The sequence below is a fragment of the Manis pentadactyla genome, chromosome X (assembly GCF_030020395.1).
Source record: "Manis pentadactyla isolate mManPen7 chromosome X, mManPen7.hap1, whole genome shotgun sequence".
Taxonomy (NCBI): domain Eukaryota; kingdom Metazoa; phylum Chordata; class Mammalia; order Pholidota; family Manidae; genus Manis; species Manis pentadactyla.
Genome location: NC_080038.1, coordinates 146,369,783 through 146,386,160, shown reverse-complemented (window position 1 = coordinate 146,386,160; position 16,378 = coordinate 146,369,783). Strand labels below are relative to the sequence as shown.

At 62.2% G+C, this 16,378-nt stretch overlaps 1 protein-coding gene across 5 annotated transcripts; it reads right to left on the bottom strand.

Moving 5' to 3' along the window:
* Nucleotides 1-319: 319 nt before the first annotated feature.
* PLXNA3 (plexin A3) lies at nucleotides 320-15,842 on the bottom strand. Of its 5 annotated transcripts, none has more exons than XM_036923590.2 (33): nucleotides 15,570-15,841; nucleotides 13,274-13,897; nucleotides 12,339-12,878; nucleotides 11,630-11,812; nucleotides 10,492-10,620; nucleotides 10,321-10,421; nucleotides 9,850-9,973; nucleotides 9,604-9,760; nucleotides 9,427-9,526; nucleotides 9,142-9,256; nucleotides 8,780-8,980; nucleotides 8,498-8,594; nucleotides 8,201-8,391; nucleotides 7,974-8,119; nucleotides 7,785-7,905; nucleotides 7,540-7,676; nucleotides 7,267-7,437; nucleotides 6,879-6,972; nucleotides 6,556-6,795; nucleotides 6,330-6,473; nucleotides 6,018-6,252; nucleotides 5,773-5,915; nucleotides 5,437-5,693; nucleotides 5,291-5,357; nucleotides 5,052-5,198; nucleotides 4,807-4,966; nucleotides 4,589-4,692; nucleotides 4,293-4,389; nucleotides 3,850-4,040; nucleotides 3,375-3,544; nucleotides 2,713-2,883; nucleotides 2,324-2,474; nucleotides 320-1,378 (listed from the first exon to the last, which is right to left on the bottom strand). In XM_036923590.2, the coding sequence occupies exons 2-33, from the start codon at nucleotides 13,868-13,870 to the stop codon at nucleotides 1,283-1,285; spliced, it is 5,577 nt and encodes a 1,858-aa protein (XP_036779485.2). In that variant the 5' UTR covers nucleotides 13,871-13,897; nucleotides 15,570-15,841; the 3' UTR covers nucleotides 320-1,282. The 5 variants fall into 5 exon arrangements, with proteins under 5 accessions (XP_036779485.2, XP_036779484.2, XP_036779486.2 ...); XM_036923589.2 differs by having other exon boundaries at nucleotides 2,671-2,883; nucleotides 15,570-15,840; XM_036923591.2 differs by having other exon boundaries at nucleotides 2,671-2,883; nucleotides 8,201-8,301; nucleotides 15,570-15,840.
* Nucleotides 15,843-16,378: the final 536 nt, after the last annotated feature.

Here is a 16,378-nt window from a genome sequence, read left to right as displayed (position 1 = left end):
GGGGTGGAAACACCGTCCCCCGTCTCCCCGGGCGCTCCCAGCGCCTTCCCGCGGCCAGGGCGAAGGAGAGGCGACTGGCAGACACAAGGATGTACTTGGACCCACCCGGCCAAGGGCAGTGGAGGTGGGGAGAAGGGAGCAGGTCTTGCAGAAAGTAGGGCCCCCAGGATTTGCTGAGGGGTTGGACAGCCAAGGCCCCGTCCTCAGGAGCCCTGCGGTGAGTGCCCCTTCCTCCCGTCACGGGTGTCCAGCAGCGTCCCCGCCTGCTTGCGTGTTTGCCCACCGCCCAGCCACCCCAAGGACAAAGCCACAACCCGACTCCGTTTTCCCAATGTTTAATGAGGAAGGAAAAATAAAAGTTACCCGCACAATGAGAAAGCCATGCCCCAAACGCGGAGACAACTGGGCTTCCGGGGTCATGGGACGGCGGCCAGGTTCCTCAGGGGAAGCAGAACGAAGGAGTAAGGCACAGCCGCCTGGGCCCCTTGGGGCGGGCGCGGGACAGGGCAGCTCTGGACGAGGGGCTCCGGGCCGCGGGCAGGCCGCGCTGAGCAAGTTCGGCAGTACTTCGCCAGGAGAGCCACGCAGCGCCCAGGCCCAGGGCCATCCCGCGCCTGCCTGGCAGTAGCGCTCCAGCGCCTCGGGGGATGGGGGCGAGCCAGCCGGCCCTGCCAGGACGCACGGCCCGACGCGCGTGTCTGGAGGGCACACTGTGGCCCAGCCGCGGGGGGGATACCCCTGGCACAGCCCCGGTCTGCAGGCACGCCGCCCCACCCCAAATGCTGCTGCTGCCAAGGTCCCCTCCTCAGACTGTTGGGGCCGCCGTAGCAAGGGTGAGGTGGGGCCAGGGGCCAGGCCCCGGCTGACTGTCACAATGGAGGTGAGTGAGGTTGGTGACACAGCGGCAGGGCGGCGCTGGACGCCAAATAATTATTTACAGACCCGGGCCACTAGGTGCGGAGGAGATAAGTTAAATAAATAGGGGGCGGGAGGGGGGGTATAAATAGCAAGGAGGGCGGTGGCTGTCACAACACCTGGCCCCGAGGGCAGGAGGGTGGGCGTATTGCTGCTGCTGGGGTGGGGGGCGTGGCCCCATCACCCCAGCCCCCTCGCAGGGCCCCAAGCAAGGCACTAATGAAGGGGGCCCAGGTGTGGGGCCCAGCAACCTCCCCCGTGCCCCCCTGGCCCAGGGCTCAGCCCCAAGACCCAGGCATCAGCCGCCCTGCGCGACGGGATGCCGGCTCAGCACCGGGAAGCCCCCTCGTCACCGGTTCCGCCACCCTTAGCTGTGGTCGGAGGAGAGGCTGATGATCTGTTCCAGCTTCTGGCGCAACCTGTGCTTGCGACAGGAGGCGTCTCGGTCCAGGGCGGTGAGAACCTGAGCGAGGAGGGCCCCGGAGGGCGGGCGGGCACTGGGCTCGCAAGGGGTTCCAGCCTGCTCCCAAGCAGAGCCTCCCTCTGCCACCTGAGCTCTTCTCCCCCCCAGGCCTCAGCGCCTCCATCCTGTCGTCCGTCGTCCCCAGTCGGGCACACGGCAAGGGCCACCCCCTCTCGCCTCTGAACAAACACCCCCAGCTGCCCCCCCACCCCACCCCCGCCAAAAGCTCCAGCAGCAGACCTGGCTTCCCTTCCTCTCCCCAGCCAGGGCACCGCTCCTCCCAAGACTGGTCTGAACACGTTGTCCCGATGTCCTCCTTCCGGTCGCCTCTTTTACCTCCCACCTTCCCAGAAGGGGTGGGGGTGGGGGCGGCACCCTTGGTTGGGGTCCCCCCCACCCCTCTGGCCACCCCTCCTCAGCCTCCTCTGCTGCTGCCTCCCAGTGTCCCAGGGTCCCAGGGCCTGGTGCCCACTGCTGGTGGCCAGCTCCTCCTGGCTCGGGGCCATGTCCTGCCTCACAGTTCTCCTGTCCAGCCCAGAATGCATCCTGAAGTCCTAATCTGTATTCCCTGCCTACTGACACCTCGGGTCACAAACCCTGCAAAGTATAAAAGGATCGGCCCTGCCTATATTCTGGCACCACCTCCCCCGCACCCCTCCCCCTCCCCCTGCACCTTCACTTTTGCCCAAGCCGAAGTTTGTGCTCCAGCCAGTGGCTTCTCTCCTGGTTTCTTCAAATCCCAGCATCTAAGGAGAGTGGCATCTGTGCTAGCCCTGAAGGCCTGGTGAAGGGAGGCTTCATGAGCAATCTAATAGATGGGTTCTGTGTCCCCTCATTCCCCTCAACCTCCTTGTGGAATTCCATGACCCCTACTGACCCCCTGCCTTTGCCACTGGCTACACCTTCAGGGTCAGGCAACTGGGGACCTGTGGGGGTGGCACACACCTCATGGCGGTACTTGGTGACATAGAAGTAGAGCTCACTGAGCGCACTTAGGACACTGAAGTCGCTGGCATGGAGACGGGACTGCTCCACCAAGTAGGCATCCATGTCCTGGTCACTGATGGGTGCCATCTTCGCTATGTCCCGGTAGTACCTGTTGGGACCATAGGCAGGTCACACAGGCAGGCAGCACAAAAGCCAAAGCCCTGCCCTGGCCAGCAGCTGGCATGAAAGACAAGCCTGCCAAGAGAGGGGCAGCCTCTGCCTCCTGATAGGACAGCACTGTGCCCTGAGCCCCCTGGCCCTGCCACCTCCCGCAGCAAAGCATGGGGCTGCCAGGCGGGGCCCACCTGTCCACCCAGCTCTTGTAGTTGGGTATGTCCTTGGCATACAGTAGTTTGTTGGATGGCGAGTCCTTGCCCAGGCGGTGCTCCGATGTGGAGCAGGAGTCCATGAAGGTCTGGGCCACCACTGATAGGCAGGCATCTGTGATGCTGCTCTTGTGGATGTCAAACACGAACTGCGGGTTCTTGATCACATTCACCCAGAAGCGCAGCGGCAGGCTGGACAGAGGGAGAGATACCTGCCGCTCCCTAGTCTCCCTGTGAGCACCCTCCCATCTCCACTCCCCTCCAAAGTTTTGGTCTGGCCAACCCATGTCCTGCCTACAGGCAGCAGAAGTGACAGGTTTTCTTTACATTTCTGCTAGCCTTTAAGCAGTGATGGAGAAAGCAAGAGTAAAGAGCCTTCTGTCCTCAGTGCAGTTCCCTGCCACCTGGGCTTCTGCCCTGTGCAAGGCCCTGGAGGCCTAAGGACCACCTCTGGGTGCCAGCTCCACTACCTACACCCCACCCACCCTAATGTTCAGTAGAGCCCATGTCCAGAATTGCACTCACTTCCTCTCTTTTTTGGAGGCACCATCCACATTAGTCCTGTCCTGCCGGGGCAGCCACTCTACCCCCATAAGTCACTCTGCCCCCATGACCCCTGAGTCTTGGCAGAGCCACCAGCCTCTTCCATTCACCCATCCTCCGGGCCCAGCACAGGGAATTACCAATTGCTCTTCCACGTGTGGCGCACGTCAGGGTCACTGATCTGGCGTTGGTCAGCCTGCTCATCCAGGAAGTCGAACATATACTTGATGGCCAGAGGCAGAGCTGAGCCCCGGTGTGCCGTGCTGAACACGGTCTCAAAGAGGTCATCCACAAACTTCTGCAGTGTGCCCTGCAGGGACATAGCACAGTCAGAGCCTGTGAGGGAGGTAGGTTGGGACATCCCCACAGAACAGATGGGACAGAAGGGCTCAGTCACAAGCAGAGCTTTCCTGCAGGGCCAGTGCCCGAGATAAGCCCAGCCTCAACCTTTGGCTGAGAGTTTCCATAGCAAAGGCCTTGAGAATGGTCTGCTGGATTGGAATGATCCAGCCATCTCCCCACCCCACACCCCTATAGGCTGGGCCAAGCTCAGGGACAAGGCCAAGCTAGAAGGCATCAGAGCTGACACCGAGACAGCTTGGGGCAGGCCCACACCTTGGTAGCCAGTAGCCGCGTCAGGTATATCTCTGAGACCATCTTGCTGCCACGGTCCCCCTCACGGTGGTCGGTGTGATCGTGGTTCTTCACCAGGTGCCACAGCTTAGTACCTGTCTCTTGGTCAGGCGTGATCATGGGTGCCCGCGAGCGGAGGCTATCAGGGCTGCTGGCTGTACGGAGCAAGCTCTCTGGGGCAGAGGATGGGTATGCCTCTTAGGCTGGGGGGCAGGGCCACATGGGCCATCACCAAGGCTCTCACTCCTCTGTCCCAGGAGCCCAGCAGGCAGAGGGGGCCCTCTCTGCCCTTGCTGGCCCTCTGCACTTCTCAGCTCTAAAGAATTGGAGGCCTCCCAAGGGCAAAACACAGTGAGGCCGCCAGAATTAAGTTGGCAACTCAGACTGGCCACAGGGCCAGCAAAGGTGACCACACTGACACCTACCGTAGCGACTGAGGGAACGAGTAAAGGTGAAGGAGTTGGCCATGTTATAGGCAGACACTTGTTTGGCCACCAGTGCCACCAAGGAACCATCTGTTACCTGGAAACCCCAGAGACAGGGGGTAGTGCATGAAGCCAAAAAGCCAAAGCACCTGAGCCACCATTCACCCAGACCCTGCAGTGCACAGGTGGGGAGGCACCCGAGGCTCCCTGAGAACGGCCTGTGAGCACAGGGGCCAGAGGGGGAGCCCCACAGTTCCCAGGTGATCCTGGGAGTGAGTGAGCCCCCAGCCCTTTACCTGGTAGTGGGCCAGTGAGTTGACCCTCTTCCAGTCACACTCGATCTTGGTGGTGACATCCTCATCCTGGAGGACAATGCGAGCCATGCGGCCCTGGCGCCATTCTGCAGGCCACAAACAGCCCTTGAGGTCCTGCTCAGTGTCCCCTGAGACCTGGGCCCACTCCCCTAAGAGAACAGAGCTACTGGGTGGGAACCAGGAGGTAGGAGGGGCCTCACCTAGGTCCATGTCCTCAGCTCTGGGCCGCTGGGAGTACGGGAGGCCCTTGTACACAGCATCCAGAAGCTTGTCTTTGGCCTGGGTGATGCTGTCGCAGTTGAGAACCTTCACTGGGACCTGAGCACTGCCCTCACTCTCCGGACACACACAGTGCAGGGTCTGAGGGCGAGGGGGATCACAGGGTGGGTCCTGGAGAAAGCTTCCCGCACACCTGAAACCCTGCCCACATTGGCCCTGCACCCACCAGCGTCTTGTAATCGATCTGCTGCCGGATGAGCTTGTCCTCGCTCAGGGAGTACCGCGCCTCACCCGTGATGGCGTCAATGGGTCCCTTCTCCATCTGCTGCTTGATGGCACAGTAGAGCAGGAAAAGCGGCTCCCCAGCACATTCCTGCAGCCAGGGTAGGGTGCACAGCTTGGGGCATGCCTGACAGCCAGCTGCTTCCCCGTATCACCTCCCATGCCCCCACCCACCAAGCACACCTTCAGAAACTTATGCAGCAGGAACGTGAACCAGTTGGTAAGCATCTTTTCAGCCACTGACTCAGTCCTAGGAGGCAAGGGTTGCTGAGGGCCCTGGCCTGGCAGGGGTGGGGCCAGCAGAGGGCAGAGCTCTGGCGGTACAGTACCTGCGCAGGAGCAGCTTTGGGTGGTTCTTGCTCTCGAGGTTTTTCTCTATGAGGTCTGCCAGCAGTTGCTTGAGCAGCCCCGTGGCATAATCAAGGCGGCTCTGCAGGGCCACCATGGTGAGTGAGGCTACGGTGCCACGGTCACGCATGGAGAAGCTGCTCTGGGCCTCCAGTGTATGGATGAAGGTGAGCAGGAAGGCGCGACTGTGCAACAGCTGCCCGAAAAGGCGCAAGGCCTTCTCGACATTGGGGGGAGTCTGTGGGGGACAGGGAGTATTAGAGGGGGATGGCCCTGGGGGGTGGGACAGGGAGTGCGCAGGTGAGATGGGGACTCACGTCCAGCTCCCTGAGCACTGGGTGAGCCTCAATGCCCGGAAAGAGCACACGCACAGCATAGGTCCGGTAGTCCAAGAAAGGGATCTGGACCCCATCCATATGGTTCGTCAGCTCATTGATGTCTGTCTGCAGCTCAGCAAAGGCTGGGGAGAGACAGGAAGGAGGAGTGAGCAGTGCAGAAGAAGAAAGCCTGCCCACCCACCCCATGCACTGCACTGCACCCCACCCCACCGCACCCCAGGCACCTTCCTTGCATTCCAGGGCCACACGGGACTCCAGGCTGTCCATCTGAAGCTGGAGCCGCTTGAGTGTGCGGTCTGCATCCTGAGTCTTGCGCTTGTAGGCGACCAGCACAGCCGTGATGGCCAGCAGCAGGAGCCCGCCCCCTGCGGCCAGCCCCACCAGGGTCGGTAGGGTCAGTGCCCGCTCTGCCGTGATGTGCAGGGTGCCCAACAAGAACTCCAGACCGCCCACCAGCACCTGGGGGGACAGGCCACTGTGAGCTGACCCCCATGTCCACCCCACATCACCCTGGTGGCCTCACCACCCCCACCTACCATAACAGGCTGGCGGCCTGTCTGGCTGGGTGAGTCGCACAGGAGTTGTGTGTCCGAGACAGTGAGTATGCAAGGCTGGCCCCCGATCAGCACCGTGTAGTTGAGGCGGAAGCTGCCAGCTGCTGCAGGGATCAGATTCTTGCCCTGCACGTGGAGGGCACAGTCAGGCAAGGTTTCCCACCTCCCTGCCCCTCCCTACTCCTCCCAGCCCAGGCCCCACCAGCACCTTCAACACTACATGGGAGCCAGGTTTGACATCCAGAACACCGGAGGGCCCAAGCGGCTCGAAGCTGGGGTCAGGGTAGTAGGTAAAGGAGGACCGGTTGAGGGAGCGGGCCGTCTGCACATGGTCCAGCAGGAAGCCAAACTCATCAGGGTGCTCACCCTGGGCCTGTGGCTGGGGCTGCCCCAGGAAGATGCCGGGGGCCTTACACAGCATGGCAGTGTCGTTGATCACCTGGCATGTCTGTGGGGACAAGGGCGGGCAGCCCAGCACATGAGACCACAAGTAGCAGGGTGAGGGGTGGGATGAGGGCAGCCAACACTCACGTTGGTAGTCTCGATGCCTCGGTACTTGGCCCGGACCCGGGGCTCCTGAACCGTCAGCAGGTGTGTTCCACTCACAGTGATGGCAGTGCTTCCACTGGGGACAGGGGTGAGGGGCCTCAGCCTCCCTCCCCACTGCCCCCAGCCTGGTCCTGGAGTTGTCAAGGCTGCCGTGGGAGCCTAGGCCTCTCTAACACCAAGTCACTGGGGGGGGCCAGATGCTGGCTGGGAGGCCCCTGGCCCCTCACTGGGTGAGGGCTCAGTCTCAGAAGATGCGTCACTTGATACCCGAGATCCCAGTCACCAGTCAGGACCCCAGGTCAGAGCCTGGGGTCTCACTCCCTAATCCCCTTGAGGCCAGCCAGGCTCCCCATTCTCTGTAGGGTCTTACTTGATGATGCTCCAGGTGGGCTCAAGGCGAGTGACAGTGGGGTCCTGGGTATAAGTGTAGAGAACTCCAGGACTGGAGATGTTGGCACGGTCGATGGCCAGGGTGATGGTAGCCTGGCTGGGGCCCAGGGTGGAGACAGGCGAGATACACACAATCGCCTCAGCGTCTCTCCTATGTTGGCAGATGGGGCACTTGGAACAGGCAGCCCAGGGCCATCGCCCATCCCACCCTTGCAGCCCCCTACCCCATGCAAGGCTGGCAGGGCCTGCCTACCTCACGAACTGGCACTCGCCATCTCTCACGGTCACTGTGACCCTGCTGCCGGCATCCAGAGAGCTCCCAGAGATAGTCAGCCTTGTGCCCCCAGATGCTGGGCCCCGACTGGGACTCACATGGTCAAACGTCGGGGTCTGTGGGAAAAGCAGCCCTGAGGGAAGGGAGGAGGCAGCCCAGTACCAAGGCAGGGTCATACTCCCTCACAAGGGACAGGAGGGGGAAGGGGCAGTTGGCCCACGCACCACAAAGCTGTAGAGCTGCTCAGACTGTGTGCGGAAGTCAGCGGAACAGTCACCTACACAGAGCTCCGCAGGCCCTGGCGGCGGGCTGGGCACAAGCGACTCCTCCATCTCACACACAATCCTAGGGGTCAGAGAAGTCAGGGCTGGGCACAGTCGATGGGGCCTGGGCACCTGCTCAACCACACTCACCTTTGGGCACTGACATACTCAGCAGGGATGGAGTTGCAGCGAACACCAGCCACCCGCAGGCCCACCTCTCGGTAGGTAAGGCCCAGGTTCTCGCCCATGATGGTGACTCGGGTGCCTCCCTCCTTGGGCCCCATGAGTGGGTGGATCTGCAGAGCAGGATGGGAGGTGAGCGGACGAGCCCAGCCTCGAAGGTGCCCAGCAGGCATGAGCAGGTGGGAGAGGCCGACCTGGGCAATGTGGGGGTGGCTGCAGCGGGTGCCCTTCTGGCTCAGGTGCATCCAGTTGGTCTTGGGGGCTGGGCAGTGGGCCCGCAGCTGGCACCTGTGCTCTGAGACACACCAGCCACAGTTGAAGCGGGGGTCAGCCTTAAGGCAGAGGCCGCAACTGGGCCGCTGTGCCCAGCACTTGTATAGCAGAGCTGTGGGCAGAAGGCAGTGCTGACAGAGGGCCCCATAGGGCCTGGCCCCAGCTCAGGCCCACCCTGCACCAGACGGCAAGCTCCTCAGCCCCACCCTGCCCCTCACCTCGGAAGGTGGCAGGCTTGTCGATGGGGAAATCTCCATCCCAGACCACAGAGAAGTCCAGCTCGGTGTCACCGTACTCATCGCCTTCATAGGAGTACTGGGGAGAGGGACCCATGTGACATCAGAGAAGGTACACAGAGCCCCCTGCTCAGGAACCCTCAGCAGGAGACCCAGAAGGTCCCTGGCCACAGCCAGCTGAGGCTTCCAGGCCAGTGAGCTGAGCCCAGACCCAATCCATGCCTGGTGCAGCGCAGCCAGCAACTAGGGCAGGAAGGGCCTCACCGAGGCATTCTGGCACTGCAGGCTGCTGCTGTTGAAGCGCAAGGCGGGCACGCGCTGCTGCCGGCCCTGCACCTGGACCACACACTCATAGTTCTTCTGGCCTGACTGGGGCTGCGGCAGGTTCTTGGCCCGCAGGGTAAGAGGCTGCATGACACCAACTGGGATCAAGAGGTCCCCACTGGGCAGGATCTCAGGGCAGCCCTAAGGGGAGAATGCCCATCAGCCTTACACCGGCTGCCACTGCCCAGGTCCCACTGGGCCAGTCCAGGTTGAGCACACTCCAAGAACCAAGATCAAAGGCAGAAAAGCCTGAGGCCAGCCCTCACAGAGCCCAGCCCCACTGCCCGCGGCGCATGCCTCACCTCAGGGCTACGGACCCTGCCTTCTTGGAAGGAGCACTCGCTGGGGTGGCTGGTACACACATGGCGGTACTTACACCACCAGCAGGGGTAAGAGCTGCCAACGCAGGACATGCACCTGTCGGGGAGAGACTTCAGAGATAACCGAGAAGGCCAGGCCTGTCCCCTCACCACCCCTCCTATGGGACACGCAGGAAGGGACAAGGAAGGACAAGGGAGGAAGGGGCCTGCACAACCAGGGAGGGACGAAGAGATGTGAGGTCAGAGATCAGAAAGGCCAGTACTCACGACTGGAGAACGCTGCAGTTGTAGAAAACAAAGTCAGTCCCAGCAAACTTCACACCGGTCTCCTTGGAGAGCAGCTGCAGACGCACAGTGCGGGAAGCCCCTGCAGCAAGCCCAGGGGTGGCCATGAGCATGCCAGTGGCAGAGTGCCCCCAACCCGGGCAGCCCCAGCCCACTGACCATGCCCCTGGGTGAGAGCCTGGAGCTCCTGCAAGGATGGGGAGGGGCAGCGCAACTCCCCAGAGGGCAGCAGGATGGCTTCACTCTCCGTCACTTCCTCAAAGGCACAGCTCACCCCCGCACTGAGGTTGGGCACGTTGTGTAAGGCCACAGTCAGCTGAGGAGGCAGAGGACTCAAGAGCTGGATATGCCCCCCACAACACAAGTACAAATGGGCATGCACACCTCCCCACCCACGCCACTCACCTGTACCCCAGGTGATGTCACTGACACATTGTTGGGCTGGACCCGCACTTGGACACACTTGCTCAACTCCTCAGCAAAGCCATGTGGGGCCAAGGCACCTGGACAGGCCCCTTTGCGGCAGCATCTGAGTGGGGTTAGGCCAGAGCCCATCCCACAGCTGTCCCAAGAGGGCCCTGGCCAGGGGTGCAGTGGGTGCCCAGGGGGAAAGGGGACAACTGGCTCAGCTCATAGTGCTAGGCAACAGTGTGCCTTTGCCTGGTCCCCTGGGGTCCAAGGGATATCACCTCATTAGCCAGAGGAAGTAGAAAGGGAGAGAGGGAAGACCACAAGGCATGGCTGGGAGAACTGGGCATGTGGGCAAGGGCAGGCACTGCCCTACCCTGCCAACAGGCCTAGCCAGCTCCTCCCAGGACCAGGGCCTCAGCAAGCCGGTGCCACCAGTCATTTTGCACCAGCCATTTTGCACCTCACCTGTGCTGCAGCACACACCAGCCACAGTGTGGGTCCCCCGAGCCCAGGCAGGTTGTACAGCTCGGGTACTGCTCACACATCTCCACCGGGAGCTGCCTCACCTGTGGACAGCCACGTCAGCACCCCCTCCACCTCCCCCCCACCACCTGCCACCGCCCTCCACGGGCCCACCTGCTTCTCACTCAGGAGGTAGATGTGTTGATGGTCAGGGCTGAAGAGCAGATCTCGGAGTATGGGGCTGCCATCCACTACGGGCACCGTCTCGTACAGGTGAGCATCCTGGAAGCCATCGACCCTCACCTGGGCCACAGGACCAGGGCAGGAGGGTGATAAGGCAGTCTGATGCCACAGCAGCACCCTATGTACCTAGGGCATCCTCTTCTTGAGCCAGAGACTTTCCAGGCTGTGGCCTAGCTGAAGCCAGGGCCTCACAGGGCTCAGCATTCGCCAGGCCTGCCCCAACGGTCCCCATGAGTGGAGGAAGGAGGGTGCAAAGGCTGCCCCCTGGAGGCTCTTGGGGGTAATTTAGTCAGAAAGGCCTCCCAGGATATAGATCAGTGCTGCCTAGGGATGGAGGCTAGGGAGAAGGGGTGATGACTCAAAGGCACAGGGTGTTTTAGGGTGATGACAATATTCCAGAATGAGATGGTGGTGATGGTGGTGCAACTCTGCAATCTTAACAAAACAGCTGCAATGTACACTTTAAATAAGGGAAGTATATGTTACGGAAATTATACCCCACCGACAAAGCTGTTACAAATGCAACAAGGGCCCTGGGGGGAGCAGGCTAGGCCCCAAGAGCACAGTAGCCCCTTCACAAACTTTCCCCTGGCCACTGCAAACCTCCCCAGGGACAGCTCTGTATCTGCCGGACAAGACTCCTCTCCCTTTAGGAACACATCAGAGCTCCTGGGAGTTCAGCTTTCCCTTTCATGCTAGCCCCGGGCCTGGAACAGAAGTAGCTGTTGCGCTGCAGCCCCAGTGGCCATGAGGGGACAACAGGGCAAAGGGAATTACGTCCACAGTTATTCCCTCACTCATTTGACTGATGACTCAGCAATGATGGCTCAGCCACAGCCCCTGCTCTCCTGGCAGGGAGGCCCCACGACAGATCTGCTGACTGTCCCCAGAGCCACATGAAGCTAGCAATTCAGGCCAGTGGGCACTGGTGGTGGTGAGGGCAGATGACTGAGGGGCCACTCCCTTTACCCCACAGGCACAGTGCCCTGCACCCAGTCTCGAGAGGCTTGCCTGTGCATCCTCACCCCTACTCCTCAGCCTGTATTGGAGGGTCTGCCCCAACCCCTACCTTCTTGAGATTGCCACTGCGCGTGCCGATGAAAACCACTGAGTGCTGCTGGTAGGTGTAGGCAGCCACACTGGCCATGCCGTCTGCACCATCAGCCAGCAGGGGCAGCCCCTCAATCACATGCAGGCCTCCCAGCGGCTGGTTCAGCACCAGTCCACAGAAGTTCCCGTTGATCTGCATGGGCTGGCGAGACAGGAGGGCAGGCATAAGAGGCAGAGCCCGAGGGCACCAGCTGGACAGAGGCCATGGGGCTCCACATTTGGGAAGGGAGCAGGAGCTGGTACTTGCTCCCCACCAGCCAAGACCAACTGCTTGTCCTGGGACCCCACAGGCAGTGCAGGGCTGAGGAGGGAGAGAACACAGGAGCTGGGTGAGGGGAGCAAGGCCTGGGTCTGCAAGACAGGGACAGGCTGGAGACTGTTGCTGACTCAAGACAGCAAGGGACACACATGAAATGAAGAGGAAAGGTGGCCCACCCAGAGGGCTGGTGAGAGGGCAAGCCAGGGAGGAAAGCAAAGCAGCAGAGGCAGAGAGAGGATGAGAGACAGCAGGATACCCCTGCCAGGGAGCAAGAAGTGTTCCAGAGCAGGGGTGCCACTCCCAAGGCCACACCAAGCCTGGGACAAGCCAGCTGCCCACCAGAGCCTGCAGACCTGGGAAGGGGCAGAAGGCCCAGCCTGGGCTTGGACTGAGGTGAGAGGATGCTCACAGTGTTGATGCAGGGCAGCTCCTTGTTCAGCAGCCAGGGCAGGGCCAGCGTGCCCTCCCCGCGATAGCAGGACTGGATGCGGCGCCGGATGTGGGCATTGATATTGCTGAGGGTGAAGAGGCAGAGGATGGTTTGCTGGGGCGGGCTGGCCCGGTTCTTCTGGCCCTGAGAGAAGATGGTGAAGAGGACATCCTCGTCGGCAGGCACACCCAGGGCCTGGGCCAGCTGCAGGCCAGGCTTGGCCAGGTGGGCACTCTGCACCAAGCGGTACTCCACGCCGTGCCAGGAGCAGCCGATGGGGAACTCCACATAGGAGTAGAATTCTGAGTCCTCTGCGCACATGCGCACGATCTTGGATGTGAAGAATTTCTCCCCTGCCGTATCCAGCAGTGTCTGCTGGGTGTCCAGCTGCAGGGTCAGGAAGTACACGAAGGAGGCACTCACAAAGCCATAGATGTAGTAGATGTCAAAGGCAGGGTACAAGGACAGTGTGTCTGATGGGATCTTAATCTGCGAGGAGACAAACTCATCCTGGTACACCTACAGAACAGGTGGGGGAGACAGCATGGGACAAGGCCTGGGTCCTTCATCAACCTCCTGAACCCTGGTCCCTCGGCCTGGTCCCTACAACCTGCACTGGCCCTGCTCCCAAGACACAGTCTCTCCAGGGCTTCCCCACAACCACCGTAGCGCACCAATATGGCCACTGGAACCCAGGCCAGAAAGGCCACAGAGGGCAGGGTGAGCAGCCCCGTCCTATGCCCCAGCCTGTCCTCCTGTCCTCAGCAGCTTTTCCCCTCTCAGGCCAGGGCTCTTGGAGGGGCAGAGCCAGGACAGGGTGAAGGCAGGAGGGAAACGGGAGTGGGCTCTTGAGAGGGGTGTGAGAAGAGAGGCCAGGCAAGGAGGGCTCACAGCTAGCCCGAAAGGGCACCTACCAGACTGAACATGTCGGCGCCATCCTCGTCACCAATCAGCTTGCGGGAGCTCAGGGTAGGGAAGTACTCGGACTTGCCATCCACGGCAGTACCCACAAACAGCTTGCTGGGCCCCTGGCCCTGCTCCACAATAACACCTGCCATGGAGTCGGGCTCCCGGGCCCCCGAGAGGTAGTGCTCCTTGCGGTGGTGCGGCTCGCCCAGCTTGAAGAGGTCGTCCAGGCGCAGGAACTGGCAGATGCCCTGCCAGACGCTACCACAGGCTACCAGGCGGTGGGCTGCATAGTCTATGAGCAGCAGCTTATTCACGTTGTCCACAGGTGCCAGGTGGTGGGCGCACACGCGCATGCTGGGCGGTGGATAGCAGCGAGCATTGTCTTCAACAGGCCCTGTGACGTGGGCCCGCAGCTCGGTCAGGTTGGGGGCCAACTTGAAGACATGGTTCACTGCGCCCACAAAGACCTCCCCGGTCACCCGGTGCACAGCCAGGTGGGTGAGCGTGGTGTCTGTCACCGAGAAGGTGGGGAAGGTCTTGCTGCTGCCCAGGGCCCCCGCCATGGCGAGGAGCAACAGTGGGAGGAGGCAGACAGCGAGCATGGCCAGCAGCTACACCCAGGAATGGGCCTGAGAAGAAATGGTGAGGGTAAGTCAGAGGCCCCCCGGGCCAGGCTGCCAGCCCTCCTCCTGCCCGGCCTGGCCCAGGGCTCCTGGCAGGCTGAGCTCTGTGCCACAAAGGGTGGAGGCCACTCACCACCAGACCAAAGTCCTAGATGGTTACCAAGGCTGGGAGAAAAGAGGGCCCCCCACCAGGGTGCAAGAGTAAGCAGCAAGTGCAGGCAGGCTTGGGGGCTGTCAATCATCTCTCACCCCTCACCCCCACTGGAAAAGTGCCAGGAGTCCTCGCCTCAGCTGGGCCACACCCAAGGGGCAGCAGAGCCAGATGCTGGGAAAAGCAGGGTGGGAGGCCCTCCTGGAACAAGAACCCGAACACCAGATCCCAGAGCTGAGGACAGCCAGCCACACAAGAGATACCGTGGGCAAGCCCCAGGCCAGAGACGCCCCATACCCAAGGTGGGGAAAGAGAAAGGCAGGGAGAGATCACAAGTGGTGTTGGGGGGAGACCATCACCCAGAGTGGCACTGCCACCAGGAGCCCTTGGGACAGAGATCTGGGGCAGCGAGGCCTGAAATTGGATCCAGCACCACCACCTCCCCAGTCCTGGCCCCAGCTGCCTCCTTGCCCGGAGGGCCTCACTCAGCTGGCTGTCCAGGAGCCTCCTGTCTGCCCTATCTGCTGCAACCACAAAGCTGAGGCATGCCTGTCCCCACAGCCAAGCACCAAGACAGACATAAGTCCGGTTCTGCTCACGCACAGCCAGACAGTTGGCCCAGGCAGCCCTAGGCGGCTCTCCCTCCAGGTCCAGAGGTTAGCTGGGGAAGGGCCGGTGCAGGGGGGCCCAAGGAGCCCTATGGAAGGGGAGCAACATCGCCAAATACAGCGAGGCCCTGAGGAGATGGGACCGGGGGAATAGGGACAGTGCTCAGCTTGGCCAGGTCTCTGGCCTTCACCCCCCCAGGCCACACCCAGCTCTCCAGCCAGCCTCAGGCCACAAAATCAGCAGAGAAGTGTTGTGGCAGCCAAAGGGGCAGGGCTCAGTGCTACCCTCTCAATGCCCAAGTCTCAAGGGAGACACGAGGTACCCAGCTTGGGGGGCAGAGGGTTGCAGGGAACCAAATCAAAGAGGCATAGAAGAGGGAGAGGAAAAAAATGCATTTGCTACAAGAAACAGGCCCAGCTTGAAACCAAGTTTCGACTCAGACCTATCACTGCTCCAGGCTCTTTTGTCAGGTCTGCAACAGTCAGAGAAAAAAAGAAAGCGATAGAGAAAAGAGGCCTCGTCCCAACCTCACCTACTCCACATCTCTCAGGAAGACAAGCCTAGGAACAGGGACGGCGGCAGGTCAGAGGAGGGGGACAGCCCCTGGCAGAGACACTGCTCCAGCGCCCACTCCCCAGTGCCCCTCTCCCTGCTGCGGGCCTGGCTCGCCCTGCCCCCACCAAGGGAATCTCTCGGCAGACCGACGGAGACCCTGCATCTGGGGGCGCCGCAGCCGTCCTTGGAGGGGCCGCTCCTCCACCACAAAGGGCTCCCATCGGGCAGGGGGGCTCCGCCATCCCTCTAAGGTCTCGGGGCATGAAGGAGCGTTCTGGCCAGCGCCCGAGGGGGGGAGCAGACGCAGGGCCTCAAGGCCGCACTGAACCCCGCACGAGCGGCGGGGGGGTGGCAGCCACCTACCTGTCCCTCCGCCGCCGCCGGCTCCGGGAGGCCGCCCGCCAACCACGTGGACGGCGCCCCAGGCCCTGCCCCGGCCCCCGCTCGCGCGCCCACGCCGCCGCGCCCGGGGTCTCACGCGCCGCCGCCGCCCACACACTATGCCGGCCCGCGGCCGCCGGGGCCTTTTAAGCTCGGACCGTACCACCAGGCCGGGCGGGGGCGCCCGGGGAGTGGCGGGCGGCGGGTCCGCGCCCAGAGAGCCGCCTCCCCTCACGCAATGGCTGCGTCCGGCGCGCGCCTCTCCCCCTTCCCCTCGCCGCCGCCCCGGGCAACCTGGGGCCCCGCGCGCGCGCCCCCCCATACACGTACACACCCCTCGGGCCGGGGGCGCGCGCCGGCCCCGCCCCTCTTCGCCCCGCCCTAACCCCACCCGGGCGCTCGCGGGCGCTCTCGGGACCACCTGCTGCAGGTGCGGGGCGGCCGCCTCTCGACCGGTCGGGCGCACATCAGCCGAGGACTCGCCGTCCTAGCTTGGGACACTCTCCCTCTGACGGTCCGCAGCCCGGAGGGCCCGCGGCTAACACCAGCAAGGGCCCAGCGCCCGCACTCCAGGCTGTCAGCTATTTACTCCGGGTCCCTTCCCCGGCCGGCCACCACGGCCCTAAATCCCGGGTTTTCATTCCCTTTCTTTCTTCGGTTCTTTTTGAGCAGCTTTACTGAGATATAATTCACCCATCATACAGGTCACTCCTTGAAAGTGTAACATTCAGTGACTTTTAGTATATTCCCAAAGTTATGCCACCATCCCCACTATCAAATTGCAGAAGATT